This window comes from Gekko japonicus, unplaced genomic scaffold (genome assembly GCF_001447785.1).
Source record: "Gekko japonicus isolate JY-2015 unplaced genomic scaffold, Gekko_japonicus_V1.1 scaffold570, whole genome shotgun sequence".
Classification (NCBI taxonomy): Eukaryota; Metazoa; Chordata; class Lepidosauria; order Squamata; family Gekkonidae; genus Gekko; species Gekko japonicus.
In genome coordinates, this window is record NW_015173140.1 from 715,230 (window position 1) to 730,332 (window position 15,103).

The window sequence follows — 15,103 nt, forward strand, 5'->3', positions numbered from 1 at the left end:
TATTTTGGCTTTGGGCTCAGCCCAGCAACCTGAGGGAAGGATCAGAAGCCCACTTTAACTTAAATGGCACTCAAGGCATTTCGAAATTCAAAAATAACAAAATATTTTATTTAACATAGACAGGAAAGGTCAAGTGAAACCAGGGGCTGAACATTCCTGAGGTAAAAGCAGTACACAAAGAGACTTCAGTTCTTCCCTTTCAGGCTTATGAGAGTTTCTTAAGCTTTTCACAGTGACTTAAATCTTTATGTAGAGAGGCTTTTGTTCCAATGTTTCCCCAAACAGTCCAATACACTTTCTTTGAGTATTCCTTGATTCTTCTGGTTTCCAGCAGGCTGGTACCCTCTTTCCAGTACCCAAACCCCTTCTCTTTAAACACCAGTACTCGTCTTGAGTTTTTAACTGACTCTCAAGGTCTCTAAAGGCAGCTTCTAGCCACACCAGACCCGGGATCTCTGCAGTTTTCAGAGCTAACTCCCTTTCTGACTCTGTCGGGAAATTTCTTCTCTCTCTAGAAGATCTATCCCCTTTCCTTGGACCGAGTAGGAGTCTTTGCATACTTCCCAAACTTCCTTGCCAACTTCCCCCTAGTTCTCCTCCTGTATAAAACTGTTCTCAGCTAAGGCTGAAATCAAACTCAACTCAGTCAAGGCAGAAATCCAACTGTCTTTCCCCTCAGCTTTGTCTGCTCAACTGATGCTAACCAATCAGATTTCTTGGAGCAGCCTGTCACTCATGGCTTTCTATTTCTGGGAAGATTAAACCCTTCACAGTCCTTTAATCTGTTTGCACAGCACTTCTAAACTTTTTACAAGCGCAGTCCATCACAGCATACTTCATTAAGATGTCGGGGGAGCTCGCATACGGCATTCAGTTAGTTGCTCACCTGTTGTTCCTGAGATGATATGCTGGAGGTCTCGGTTGTGTCATAAATGAGCAGGTGTCAGTCACCATCCCAGCGGGTTTAATGTGTCACCAGAGTCCCAGATGAGGGAGAACACGAGACAGCTTCTTACATTATTGTTGCCACGTGGATGCTGCTGAAAATGTGCCTGAGTGGCAGAGGCCTTAACGTGAGAGCTGTTCTCCCATGTGGACTCCCATCCATTCTCCCCTGCAGACTGTCTGTATTGGCCACTGAGTCTCCATTCTGAAGCCAGCTGTTGCCAGGCATGACAACTAGCCATGCCGTTAGGGATGGCCAAAGGAGTTTTGGAGCATGAGGCAAACTATGACTTTGGAGAGAAGAGTGAGACAACATCCCATTGAACCTCTATTAAAGGGACAAGAGCTTTTTTTGCCCCCCCTCCAAGTGGTTGGCAACACTAGATAGGCCAGTGGCTTGACTCAGCATAAAGCAGTGCTTCATCTACTCATAGGGTTACCTGGAGAGTTTGGGGGTGGAGCCTGGGGGGGCAGGGTTTGGGGAGGGTCCTCAGCAGGGCGCAATGCCATAGAGTCCACCTTCCAAAGTGGCCATTTTCCCCAAGGGAGATCATTTGTAATACTGGAAAGGGAACTTTTACCTTTACCTTTTTAGCTCTGGTGCCCTAGGCAATCACCTGGGTTTGCCTAGTGTTTGGGCCGACCCTGCATGCTATGGACATAAATGTAGGATTAAATCACTGGCAGGCCCTAGACCAGTGTAGAATCCGGTTTTGTTGTTGTTGTTGTTCCCTTCAGAAATACTGTGCTTAGCAAACATGCGACTGTAGGCTGTTCTGACCCACGAGGTTTGCCAGCTGTGGTTTGGGAAATTCCAGGAGATTTGGGGGTAGAGCCTGGGGAGGGCAGAGTTTAGTGAGGTCAGGGACCTCAGCGGGGGTATACTGCTATAGAGTGTACCCTCCAAAGCAGCCAGGAAACTGGCAGGTGTGGTCTGGAGATCAGTTTAATTCCAGGAGATCTCCAGGCTGCACCTGGAGGTTGGCGATCCCAATAGTCATGATTAAGGCACCTCATACAGTTGCTGTCATTCCGTGTTTAGTCGATTGATGAGTCTGAATGAGACCTGGACAGGCTGTGACCGGACAGGGCACCGAAACAAAATCAAACGGGATTTGAAATTACCCGGGAAATGTTGAAAAATAACTTGGACAATTCTGATGCCTTGAAATAAACCTTGAAAGAACAAAAACCATGGCAGGAACTATCTTGGAAGAAGAGGAATTTTTTTGTTTTTGTTTTTTGTTCTCATTTATAAGGAAGTGGATATTTTTTTACAGCACAGCAAACAAAATGCAACCATATAAATTAAAAAAAACCCTGAAGTCTTAACATGTAAGCGGTTACACTGCATTTTCCCCATGATCAATTTCTAAACGCTCTTTTCAATTTCAAAAAATAATATTAAGCGTGGGTTCTGTTTCCCCTGCCCCACTCACCTGATATTGTATGTTAATTTCACAAGACCATTGACTCTGATTTACTAATCTACCAATAGGTTCCCCCTTTTTTTTGTGTGAGTGTGGGGTGTTTGAACTTCTGCTCTCACTACAGTAACCATTTGCTTGTTCAGATTTCTTGTCCCCGCCATTCGTTTCTCACATCCCAGTATTATGAGTGATGGATCCACCAAGAGCCTGTTCCTTGGGAGGGAGGGGGGAATGCTGTGCATCATCTGTCTTCCACAATTGTTTGACATTCAGTCAGGGCCAGCATAGATGTTAACAACATCTCCAGATGAAATGAGAGTGAGTGAATGTGAAGTCCCCCCTAAAAACCCTCTAGGTGCTTTGTCTTTGTGTGTGCGCGCGTGTGTGTACGTATGTACTTTGGTCATTGTCCCATGTCATGCACACCCCACACCTCATGTACCACCATGTTGTCTTCACCCTCACCCTCTTATTTGGGTCTCCTTTGGTGGTAGATTTGCCAGGTCTGGGTTGGAAAATACCTGGAGACTTTGGGGGTGGATCCAGGAGAGGGCGGGGTTTGGGGAGGGGAGGGGCCTCAGCCTGGCATGATGCCACAGAGTCCACCCTTCAAAGCAGCCATTTTCTCCAGGGGAGCTGATCTCTCTTAGCTGGAGATCAGTTGCAAAAGCGGGAGATCTCCAGGCCCCACCTGGAGGCTGGCAACCGTAGCTGGTGGCCTGTTTTAGAGTCAGATTCCAGGTCACATGTTGGGAGTCTCTATCACAGAACCCCAAAGTTACACGTAGATTGGCCTTTTAACGTTAGTGAATCACAGACGCCAACAGTGCAACTGTAAGCAGAGTTACACCTTTCTAAGCCCTCTTTTCAGGATGGTTCAAGCACAGCAATTCTTTAAATTAATAAAATAGCCCACGGTGATAATGTGTAGTCATGCCTCTTGCACTGACTAATATTCACACAGACAGCACTGTGGACATGATGACACCAGCTTTGAAAACTTATATGTTCCATTGTCTCCCCCCACCAGTGGGATGTCCCCAGTGTTAAGGTTCAGCCAGAGGGTTATATCCAGTGGGTTATATCTAGGACAAGAAGAATTTCCTCTTCTGCAAGTGGGGACAAAAGGGGGAGGGGAACTAAGGTATCATTTTGGACTCAATCAAACTTAACTGGCTCTCCCTTGCATTACCACTTATTAGCCTGCACAACTAATCCCTGGCTATTATAACATACATGGGGGGAAACACTAGGTGTTGACAAGCGGTGTTCTAAGTCAGTTTACGCTTTCGCTCGTGCATCACTGGATCCAAGCCAATGTGCCCTTTCTTATCCCAGCATCACATCTAGTTAAGATCATTCAAACGGTGTGTCATTCCCCTCCCCTTTGATATATTACCTTTAATTATATATCAATGTATTTTTTTAAAAAAAAATAATGATAATAAAGAGAAAGCACACCTCCTCTGTCTTCTACTCGTCCTTAACGTGACATCATCACGTCGGGGATGCCCGGCCCCCTCCAGGAACGCCCCCAAAGTCCCCCGCTGGGGGTGGAAGATCGACTTGGCAACCCTATGCACAACTAATCCCCGGCTATTATAACATACATGGGGGGAAACACTAGGTGTTGACAAGCAGTGCTCTAAGTCAGTTTACGGTTTTGCTCGTGCATCACTGGATCCAAGCCAATATGCCCTTTCTTATCCCAGCATCACATCTAGTTAAGATCATTCAAACGGTGTGTCATTCCCCTCCCCTTTGATATATTACCTTTAATTATATATCAATGTATTTTTTTAAAAAAAAATAATGATAATAAAGAGAAAGCACACCTCCTCTGTCTTCTACTCCTCTTGAAATCAGAATGTTAGGGATGGCCAATATGGGAGAAGGAGAACAAGAAAAAAAATTGGTCTAAGGAATGAGGAGAGGGAAGAATCAGTGTTCCTGAATGTGAAAAGTGACAAGATTTTCTAGAAGGAGAGAGGAAGGAAGGAAGGAAGGAAGGAAGGAAGGAAGGACCTCTGACTCAGACAGAATCGCCAGGTTTCACAACAAAGGCATCCCATTATAAAGCCAAACTCAGCCCCCTCCCTTTTTTGGGGGGGAATCACTGTGTTCTGTGTTCAGCTGGGTTTCTCACACCCACCCACCCAATTACAGTTTTTTGCCTTGCCAGAACACTCTGTCGTTCCATTAGTTTCTCATGGCATTACTAATTCTAGACAATTTTCAAGATGACCCTGCATCCCCCCCGCCTTTCTTTTTCACTGGGTGTCCAGGCTGCAGCAAGGAACTCCACAGACCTGCCTGAAACAAATGGGATGATCCAGCCAGAGGGCACCAGTGATCTTTTTTGAAACATTAACCTTTTCACAGCCTTATTTCAGACTGCCACGGGGGGGCGGGTGGTGGTGGTATTCTGGCTGGGAAACGGATGCATGCATATTGTTTCTTGTCCAAAGGCTCACCTTCTTGACATGCCGATATGCCCATGGTCAGGAATGAAACAGTGTGTGCGAAAAGAAGCTCTGTGGCCTATCACCAAAGGTCAGGGAGGGGCACATCCCCCCCCTTCTGTTTAAAAAGAAATCCCTAGATTGGGCTAGATCAGCATATTCTGGTGAAAATCTCCAGCTAGATTTGCTATGTAAATTTGGAGTAGGGTTGCCAACTCCAGGTTGGGAAACGCCTGGAGATTTAGGGGGTGGGGCCTGGGGAGGGGAGGGACCCCAGTGTGGTTATAATGCTAGAGTCCACTTCCCAAACCAGCCATTTCCTCCGGGAGAACTGAGCTGTGTTGCCCAGAAATCAGTTGTAATCCCAGGAGATTTCCATTTACTACTTGAAGTTGGCAACTCTGGTGTGTGTGGGGGGGGTGTTAAATGCATTTAAATGTATTTTATATGTCATAACCAGTGTCCATATACCAAAAGAGAACAAAAGGAAAGAATAACACAGCACAGCTCCTTTATATGTTAAAAAAGTAGAGGGGCAGAGAAGAGGAGAAAGATGATGAAGAAGAAGAAGAAGAGGAGGAGGAGGAGGAGGAGGAGGAGACCCTTCACTATCCAAAGGAGTCTCAGAGGGGTTTACAATCTCCTTTCCCTTCCCCTCCCCACAACAGACACCCTGTGAGGTAGGTGGGGCTGAGAGAGCTCTGAGAAAAACTGCTCTTTTTCAAGAACAGCTCTTATCAGAACTATGGCTTGCCCAAGGTCATCCAGTCAGGTGCAAGTGGAGGAGTGGGGAATCAAACCCGGTTCTCCCAGATTAGAGTCCGCGCACTTAACCGCCACACCAAACTGGCTTTTTCCACATGAAACATTCCCCTATGGAAGCCCCGGAGTTTCGGCAGTTGCCTTCTTTGTTGTTGCTGTTGTTGTTGTTTTGCCAGAACAAACAAAAAGGGTGGTGTGGTGTGTGTGTGGGGGGGGTTGCCACAGGCCTGGAGCAGTGGAAATGACAGCTGCTGTGGGTGGGATTCGGAAAATCCAGACTTTTCGACCCATGCAGCATCCAGATGGCTTTTTGGTGACTAGGGCTGCCGAATCCCCCTAGCCCCCGGTAGGGGTGGGGGTGGGGGGTAAGATGGCTATCTCCAAAATTGGGAACTCCTGGAGATTTGGGGGTGGAGCCTGGGGAGGACAGGGACCTCTGTGGGGTACAATGCCGTAGAGTCCACCCTCCAAAGCCTCCATCTCCTCCAGGGGAATTTGTCTCTGTAGTCTGGAGATGAGCGCTAATTCCCGGGGATCCCCAGGTCCCACCTGGAAGGAGGCACCCCGAGTTGTGACTAGGCTTGCCAGGTCTCCCTCTATGACAGAAGGCCTCCTGCCACCAAGCCCTGGCGACATCGTTGGTGTCGCTATACCACTATACCAGGTCAAACCAGGCAGCTCTAGGAATCTCTGTGAACTTTGTGGTTTTAACAGCAATTTCTTCAGCTGTTCGTTGTCACTTTTTACCCAGAAGTGGCAGAGTGACGTCACCAACGTCACACACCCATATCCCTGCGCCCAGCCCTCCCATTGGTTCCCGGGCTCATCCAGGTAACCCTAGCGGTGACCTTTCGCACAACACTGCAGCAAGGTAGGTTTGGGAAGGATGACAGGGAAATTGGGGGGGAAGGTGGACAGAGCAGAGAACCCAGCACGATGCAGTGAGGAAAAGGCGGGGAGGATACCCACTTCTCACCAAGGCAAACCCCCCGTGTGGGAAGTGCCATAGAATAAGGGCCACTATTTCAACTTCTGGTTTGCCAAAAAGCAAAACGAAATGCAGAATTTGTACTTCTGTGGTAACTATAGTTAAGAACATAAGAGAAGCCTAAGTTGGATCAGGCCAATGGCCCATCCAGTCCAACACTGTCACACAGTGACCAAAAATACCAGGGGCCATCAGGAGGTCCACCAGTGGGGCCCGGACACTAGAAGCCCTCCCACTGCCCCCCCCCCAAGCACCAAGAATACAGAGCATCACTTGCCCCAGACCGAGAGTTCCTATCTATACCTTGCGGCTAATAGCCACTGATGGACCTCTTCTCTAGATGTTTATCCAATTCCCTCTTGAAGCTGTCCATGCTTGTAGCTGCCACCACCTCCTGTGGCAGTGAATTCCATGAATTCATCACTCTTTGGATGAAGAAGTACTTCCTTTTGTCCATTCTAACCCGACTGCTCAGCAATTTCATAGAGTGCCCACGAGTTCTTGTCTTGTGAGAAAGGGAGCGAAGTACCTCTTTCTCTACCTGCTCTATCTCATGCATAATCTTATAAACCCCGATCATGTCACCCCTCAGCCGTCGTTTCTCCAAGCTAAAGAGCCCCAAGCGCTTTAACCTTTCTCCATAGGGAAAGTGTTCCAACTCTTTTATCATTCTAGTTGCCCTTTTCTGCACTTTTTCCAAAGCTATAATATCCTTTTTAAGGTGTGGTGATCAGAACTGTACACAGTATTCCAAATGAGGTTGCATCGTTGATGTATGCAGGGGGATTATGATACTGGCTGATTTGTTTTCAATTCCCTTTCTAATAATCCCCAGCATCGTGTTTGCCTTTTTTTATTGCAGTCGCACACTGTCTAGACATTTTCATTGTGTTATCTACTATGACTCCAAGATCTCTTTCTTGGTCAGTCTCTGCCAGTCGTCTGCCACTTGAGGGCACCAAAAAGTATGCAAAGCAGTCAGGTTAGTCTTCCTAAAGCTCCGTCATGGGTCGGGTATGTTCTGAAGGAGATAAATGCTTTGCCTGAACATCCCATTATCATCCGCTCCTCCTTCATCATGCCACTTTTTGAAACATGTTCTATTTTTGCCGGTTTCCTCTTTCCCTGGAACCCACTTCATCTCTACTTACACATCCTGTACAGCTGAGGCAGCCATCATCTTGCAATGTAAACCCCCCCTCCCAAACACACACCCACACACCCACACACACATCATATTTCCTGATATCTAGATATAACATTTCTGTTTTCTTTCTTTGGTGCCTCTGCATGTGTGTATTTTTCTGTCTATCCATCCGTCTGTCCGTCATTCAGCATCCCCCTACATTCTCTTTCTTTTCTCTCTCTCTCTATGATCTGAATACCTTTCTGTTCCATCTAAGTGCCAGCTCAATGCCGTTGTTTGCTTTGGCTATTAAGAATGGCATTAAATATGTGGTGTTTTGTTCCCTAGAAGGCATTTTGTACGTCTTCCTCGGAAGCAAAGCCTCCACTCTGTTTTGGTTTCCCTCAGAGCTCAAGGAAAAAACTAAACAACGGTCTGCTTCCTACATACCTTCATTTCCTTGACAGCGTCCCCGAGCTGCTAAATGTGTTTCTATTTTTCTCCACTCGCGGGCAACTGGGACCACTTCCTTAGGCCACCTTAGACAAGACAGTTATTGATGTGCATCACGCATAGTGCGTTTCCCCCTCACTTACAGATCCCCCCCAGTTCCCATTAACCATTAAAAAAGTGTGTGATCTGGAACCTTTTCCTCATTGGGACAACTATGGCTGTGTCTTCAACATTCAGAGCACATACAGAATGTGCTCCATTAGCATTGATTTTGTGATATCCCCCCCCCAAAGTATAGAAGAGGGAGAGAGACCCAAAGGAAGATAAATGAACTCTGATCAGCATTCAGAGTGGCAAAATTCAGCAGTCTCCTAAAAGAGACAGTGTGTGCTCTTGTGTATGGAGAAGTTCACATGCATATGCTAATATTAGGAGAAAAGCATTGTGTGGTACAGGCCCAACAATCTGGCTGCATGGAAGGGGATCCCCTACATAGTGGTGTGTCCCCCCACACACACACACCGATTTTGTACCTGCCTTGCAACTCTTCTGATTGGCAGACGCCAAACAGATTTTTCTATATCATTGTGGTTAGCTAGTCCAGTGTCGGAAATGGAGAGTGATTAACACATGGAATTCACTGCCACAGGAGGTGGTGGCGGCTACAAGCATGGACGGTTTCAAGAGGGAATTGGATAAACATATGGAGCAGAGGTCCATCAGTGGCTGTTAGCCAGAAGGTATAGATAGGAACTCTCAGTCTGGTGTGGTGTTGTTTCTTTGTGTGTGGCGGGGGGGGGGGGTAGTGGGAGGGCTTCTAGTGTCCTGGCCCCACTGGTGGACTTCCTGATGGCACCTGGTCTTTTTGGCCACTGTGTGACAGAGTGTTGGACTGGATGGGCCATTGGCCTGATCCAACATTGACTTCTTGTATGTTATTATGAGAAGGATTTGTGAGGGGTCCTCCTTCTAGTCCTCCTGCCTCAAGTATGCAGTGGTGTTCAATCAGATCAGTGACAGCCACCTGGAATGAAAGAGGGAATGACTGCAGTTTCATTTGGGCTTCAGAAAATTAACGTGAGCCCGTTTTGCTCTGCAATTATTAACTTGTCTATTAGGCCGACTTCCACACGCAGCCTGTGGCATGCCAGTTGTGACTTGGACAAGTTTTTGGCAAAGAGACTAGTTAGCTGCAGTCCCCCACACACTTCTGGTTGGCAAATGGGTGCTTCCCATTCTATCCATCTGTCTATCTACGGATGAGTGCATGGAGCTGCCCTATACTGAATCAGACCCCCTTGGTCCATCAGGGTCAGTACTGTCCACTCAGACTGGCAGTGGCCCTCTAGGGTTTTGGGTGAGGTCTTCCGCATCACCTACCGCCAGATCTTTTAACTGGAGGTGTCACGGATTGAACCTGGGACCTTCTGCATTGCAAGCAGATGTTCTACTACTGAGCCATGCCCCCCCTCACCCATCTCAACATTATCTTCAACTTCATCCACACACAGAGATACCTTTTAAGGAGGGAGCATCCCAAAGCCAATTTGTAATGCAACTTTCTTTAGGGAGAATCATCATGAAAGACGGTCAGGCTCGCTAGAAAACCTCTCAGAAGTGGTGCAGAATGGATTAAGCTGGCAAGGTGTGGTGTAAGAGGGTGAGGAGTGAATGGGTTGTAAAGTTTAATTCTCGAACTATCTGCCTTTAAATTGCGAGTCTTTGCTAAAAGGCAAGTCATTTCTGCTTATTTCAGCAGAGGTGTGCTGATACTTAGGAAATATGTGCTTGGCTTCTGTCTCTCTGTCTTTCTATGCATCCATCGTATACATTTTTTTGTATAATTGCATATGCACAGTGATATGGCTATACAGTTGTGCTCTTTGAATCCCACTTTCTATGCCGTATAAATTTACAACACAGGTACAACCTTATGCATTCTTGAAAGCTGGTGAAAATGTTTTTGCACCCTTCAGCGATCTACCCACATTGCAACAGGAGACAGTGTGCTAATCAGAAGTCTATGACAGACAGGGAAGGGTGGGGTTTGGGGGCGTTCTGTGATTGACACCTCTGTGCAGCATGTCGGGTTCTGCAGCTAGAAAATCTTCATGACCTTTCTGCAGCAAGTATCGCAGTACTGGCGCAAGAAGGCATTGAGTGTACAAGAACATGCTCTCCGGAGCATTCAGTGGCTCTTTGCTCAAGTTCTTTCCCAGGCACGTCCGAGGGAAGAGAGTCACGAGTCAAATCTGCATGATTTCATCGTAACTGAGAGCATTCGGACAAGGTGTTTTCTTCTGTTTCTAAAAGAACGGGGTGTTCAGGAAGCTCTGGAGAGGCTCGGTCTGCCATTAGTCATTGGGAGTTTCACCCATCGGATTGCAATTGTGGCTGTTGGCAGAGAGCGACTGTTACTCTCCCAGCTCGGTGCTCCTGTCTTTCCAGGTTCTTATAGTCTGATTAAATGCGAAGACCCTTAACGGAAACGTAACAGGCTTTTGGGAGGGACATGTTTCCTTTGGAGTGGGGCTTTGCAGGGAGGAATGTGCCCTTCCCTGCCCTAAGTAGCCATATCCATCACTCAGGGGTTCTCTGGTTCAGTTTAGGTTGCCATCTGTCAGTGCGAGGAGAAGGGGCCAGGCAATAAACAGGGCTTATCTTTTAAAAGGGGAGAAGCAACTTGCGAAAGGGCTTCTCCACCAGATAAGTCCCAGGTTTTTTTTTGTGTGTGGGGGGGTTGCCTGCAACAGTTCTGCGGGGGGAGGGGGCTATCGAAGCCTAATTTAGTTCTTCCCTCCTCTGCATTTTTATGAAAAAAACCCTCCTCCGGTTTCTTCCACCAGGTGTCAGTTGTCTGCTTCAAACATTTATTCGCTTCAAAGCAGTGACATTTTAAGTTAATTAAATATAAGCTAATTCCATGGCATTTGCTTCTACCTCCTCCAACACCACACACACACATACACATATATACGTACACACACACAGAATCCCCCAACCATACACTTTACTCAGATGCTAAGCTGCTTGTTGATGATTAGAGAGAGAGAGAGAGAGAGAGAGAGAGAGAGGTGCCTAGCTGTTCTTTCATTTAGAAAAATCCACAGGTAGAACATGCAGGGCTAGGGAACATTTAAAAACAGCATTAGGCAGACTGGTCACAGGACTGATGTTGGCAAAGCTCAGAAAACAGAAGAAGGAGGTGCAACGTAAGGCTGGCTCTCAGAGCAAGGTGCAAAAAATAACCTAGAAAACTGGGTTTGCATTAGCGATTATAACGCCTGTCCTTAATCACAGATGAACCCCCCCCTTTTGTCCCCAATGCATTGACCAGTAAGGCCTGGTCCTCCACAAGATGCATTACCCCCCCATGGTTTGCCGTAAGGGTTGTCAACTTCCAGTCTGGCCCTGGAGAACTCTCAGAATGACAGCTGATCCACAAGATTACGGGGATCCATTCCCCTGGAGATGCGGCTTCTTTGGAGGGCGGACTCCATGGCATCATACCCCACCGAGGTCCTTCCCTTCCCAAACCCCATCGTCCCCAGGATGCACCCCCGAATCTCCAGGAATTTCCTGACCTGGAGCTGGCACCCTGTCCGCTATAGCAAATCGAGGTATCCCCTGTCCCCAAAGGTGGTTCACTGTGTTACCTAGAGCCTCCAGAGCCCCATAGAGAGGTTTCCCCCTCACACACACACACACTGCAAAGGAGAGAGTGTGGCCTCCACTCACATTTCCTCTGTGCTCTATAGCCTCCCATTCTTTTTTTCTTTTCTTTTTTTTGGGGGGGACTAAATTAGAAGCATTAAAAAAAGGAAAGGAGTTAGGTGTGCCTGGAGAACAGCAGAAAGCAGCCAACTTAGGCAGATTTCCTTTCCTTTCCTTTCTTTTCCTTTTCTCCTTCCCCTAGCCCCAGGCCAACAGTGGAGATGGTGGGGGGGACCACTTGTTTTTTCTCCTCTTCAGGATGAAAGGAACTGTGTTTCTGTGACACTGGAAGCAACTTATAATCCCTCTGCAGTGTCCACAGAGTGAAACAGCTGCCTCCAGTACTCAAAGCATCCCCCTCGCCTTGGATCCTCACTGGACTCCTTGCAGACTTGACAGGTACCAGATTGAGAACTAGATTCTCAGTGCCTTTTTGTTGCTGCTGCCGCTGCCGTTGCTGTTTTAAATTTGACAGCAACAGGGCAAGACAGCCATTACCTTACCAAACCAAGAAGCCGTAAGTCATTTAAAGGTTTGCTTTGATGTGGCTTGATTGGCACCAGGGGCTTCCTGATATACTTTGGGCGAGTGAAAGGAATCAAATAACACCCCCCCAACACACACACAATCAAATAACACCCCTCCCAACACACACACACTGGAGTATAGGTTGACATCCCAGGTAATGTACACCAGTCTTTAAAAAAAAAAAAACTGTTATTTTCCTTTTTATTTTAAACATATTTTTTTCTGTTGTCATTTTACAAAAAAAATCAATAGTTGGTACTTTTTTCTTTTACACTCAGGTTTGTTCTGAATATTGACAGATCTTTAAAGAGAGCTGTTCTTTGAAATCTCTCTCTCTCTTTGAGTGGACTGTCTCGAAGGTTTTTAAGCCACAGTAAAGCTAAAATTTCAAGTCTTGTTTTTTTGGGGGAAAGAGCTCCCCCCCCTCTCTTTTAATAATAATTTTAGCAAAGACGGGCACCGTGTCAGCAGCATCAGCAGCAGTCTGCTCTGCCCCCCCGACTGTCTTTTGCTCGGCCCTTCGCTATTTGGTTTCCAGAATTCCCCCACCAGAAAGAAATAGACACGGAACAAGCTCACACCTCACATTCCCTGGCTGGGGGCTGGTGGCAAGTGCAGGATCCATACTCATTAATGATCACCAGCGCTCCCTCAATGTGATTGGGCTTGTAATCAACGTAATACTCCTGGGCTGACATGGCAGCCATCTGATGCATGGTCTGTTTCTGCTTCTGCTTCCTACGCTGTGTCACAAAGCACTGCCTCAGCTGCCTGAGGCTGGCCGGGAAACACTTCCAGGAAACGTACAACACCAGGACCACAATGAGGAAGGAGAAGATCAGGGCCATGGTCCCCGTGACCACCTTGTGGATCTGAACAGCGTTCTCGCTGTTCTGGCCGGGCATAGTTACCGTGACGGCATTGGTCGTCCTGTCCCCTTCGGTCTCCTGCAGGTCGTAGTTCAGGGTGGCCGGGCTGTAGCTGAACAGCTGGTCGCTGTTGTTGGCCACGGCCAGCTGCAGGTGACCTTCGGTGGTCTGGTCCATGGCATCTTCACACAAGTGGAACGCATAGACCGCATCTAAGACATCCTCGCCCTGCGCATACTCGGGGGTGGCACAGAGCAAGTTGCTGTCATAGCGGCCCTTGAAGCTGCTCAGCCAGGAGGCCAAGGCACAGATGTTGCGGCCACAATCCCAGACGTTGGCAGAAAGGCTGATGCTCGTGAGGGACTTCCAGGAGCTGAGGATCCTCGGGTGGATGTAGGTGAGCCGGTTGGAGTCCAGCTGCAGGGACTGGAGGTGAGGGACGCTCTCGAACACATGCGGCTCGATGTGTTCGATCTCGTTGCCCGAGAGGTCCAGTTTCTCCAGTTTCCACACCCAGTCCAAGGAGTTGACCACCAGCGTGACCTTATTCCTCCGTAGGCAGAGGGAGTGCAGCGCAATAAGCCTGGGGAAATGGGCCAAGTTCACCTTCACCAAGTCATTGTGCTCCAGGTGCAACTCGGCGAGTTTGAACAAGCCGGCAAAAGAGTTCCGAGCCAGGCTTTTCAACTGATTGTATCCTATGTCCAGAAACTTGAGGCTGCGGCAGTCCTGGAAGATGCGGACGGGCACGAACTTGATGGCGTTGGACCTCATGTGCAAAGTCGTCAGCTTCCGCAGCCCGTGGAAGAGGTCCGGCTCCAGCGCCTGCAGGTTGTTGTAGGATAAATCCACACTGCGCAAGTTGGGCATGGGCCGGAAGGTGGTGTTGGGCAGCTGGGTGATCTTGTTGGAGCTCAGCGTGAGCTCCTTCACCCTCCGCAACTTTTGAAAGGCGTCCCCCTCCACGGAGCAAATGTGATTGTGATCCAGATAGAGCCACGTGAGTTGCATTAACCCCGTGAACTGTCCGTCGCGCAGCTCCGAAAGGCTGTTGTACCGCACCGACAAGCCCATCACCCCCGACAGGTTGTGCGGCATCTCCGTGAGGTTGAGGGACTCGCAGTACAATAGCCTCCCCTCGCACCGGCAGAGGAGCGGACACCCACTACTCACGGCTGGAAGCATTTTGGAGACGAGAGCCAGCGTGCACAGGATCAACCCCGGGGGCTTCCTCAGGAGCCAGTTTAAACAGACACCAATGAGAAGGAAATCCATTAGCGAGAAGATCCCCAAAGGCGCTCGAGAATGTCCATGGAATCTTTTGTTCCTCAGTTCCCTTCCCCTCCGGATCCTACATCATACCGTATATAAAATAGAGGGGTCGGGTGGGGGGGGGGCCAGGCGAAACCAAGCGTCGCATGGGGGTCCCGAGTCCCTGGCTTCGGGGGTCCCTTTAAAAAAGCACGAGCCCGGCATGCAGAGATCTGTACAACGTTAAAGTTCAGAGGCATTCAAAAGGTGCGAGGGGGTTCCGGTCCACCTTAGATGCTGCAGCAAAAATGGAAAAGAAAAAAAAAAGGAGGAAAGAACAATTAAAAAAAAATCTATATCTCTCTCTCTTGGGGGGGGGGAGGAAAGAATGAAATTTTAAAAAAACTGTCTTACCCACCCTTTTTCCAGAGACTGACAACCTCCATTCAGCGGCTTCCCTTTGTGTTCGGACTTAATTATATGCAGGGCTAAAAAGGAGCTCTCTGTTGCTCCCAATTCGGTCTCCCTCTCTCTCTTTCTCTCCCCTTCCCCCCCCCCCTCCTTTCCGCCTTCCC

General features: G+C 48.1%; 2 protein-coding genes across 2 annotated transcripts in view; one reads left to right on the plus strand and one right to left on the minus strand.

The window, feature by feature from the left end:
- Positions 1-15,103, plus strand: part of CTNNA2 (catenin alpha 2) — a gene marked incomplete at its 3' end in the record, with an annotated part of 719,772 nt that overhangs the window by 448,786 nt on the left and 255,883 nt on the right. The window lies entirely within an intron of this gene.
- LRRTM1 (leucine rich repeat transmembrane neuronal 1) lies at positions 12,984-14,552 on the minus strand. Its single transcript, XM_015422280.1, has one exon. It carries the CDS (start codon positions 14,550-14,552, stop codon positions 12,984-12,986), a length of 1,569 nt encoding a protein of 522 aa, XP_015277766.1.

What these genes read in the sequence shown, in the direction of transcription:
- LRRTM1 (XM_015422280.1), bottom strand. Translation starts at nt 14,552, where the DNA reads ATGGATTTCCTTCTCATTGGTGTCTGTTTAAACTGGCTCCTGAGGAAG.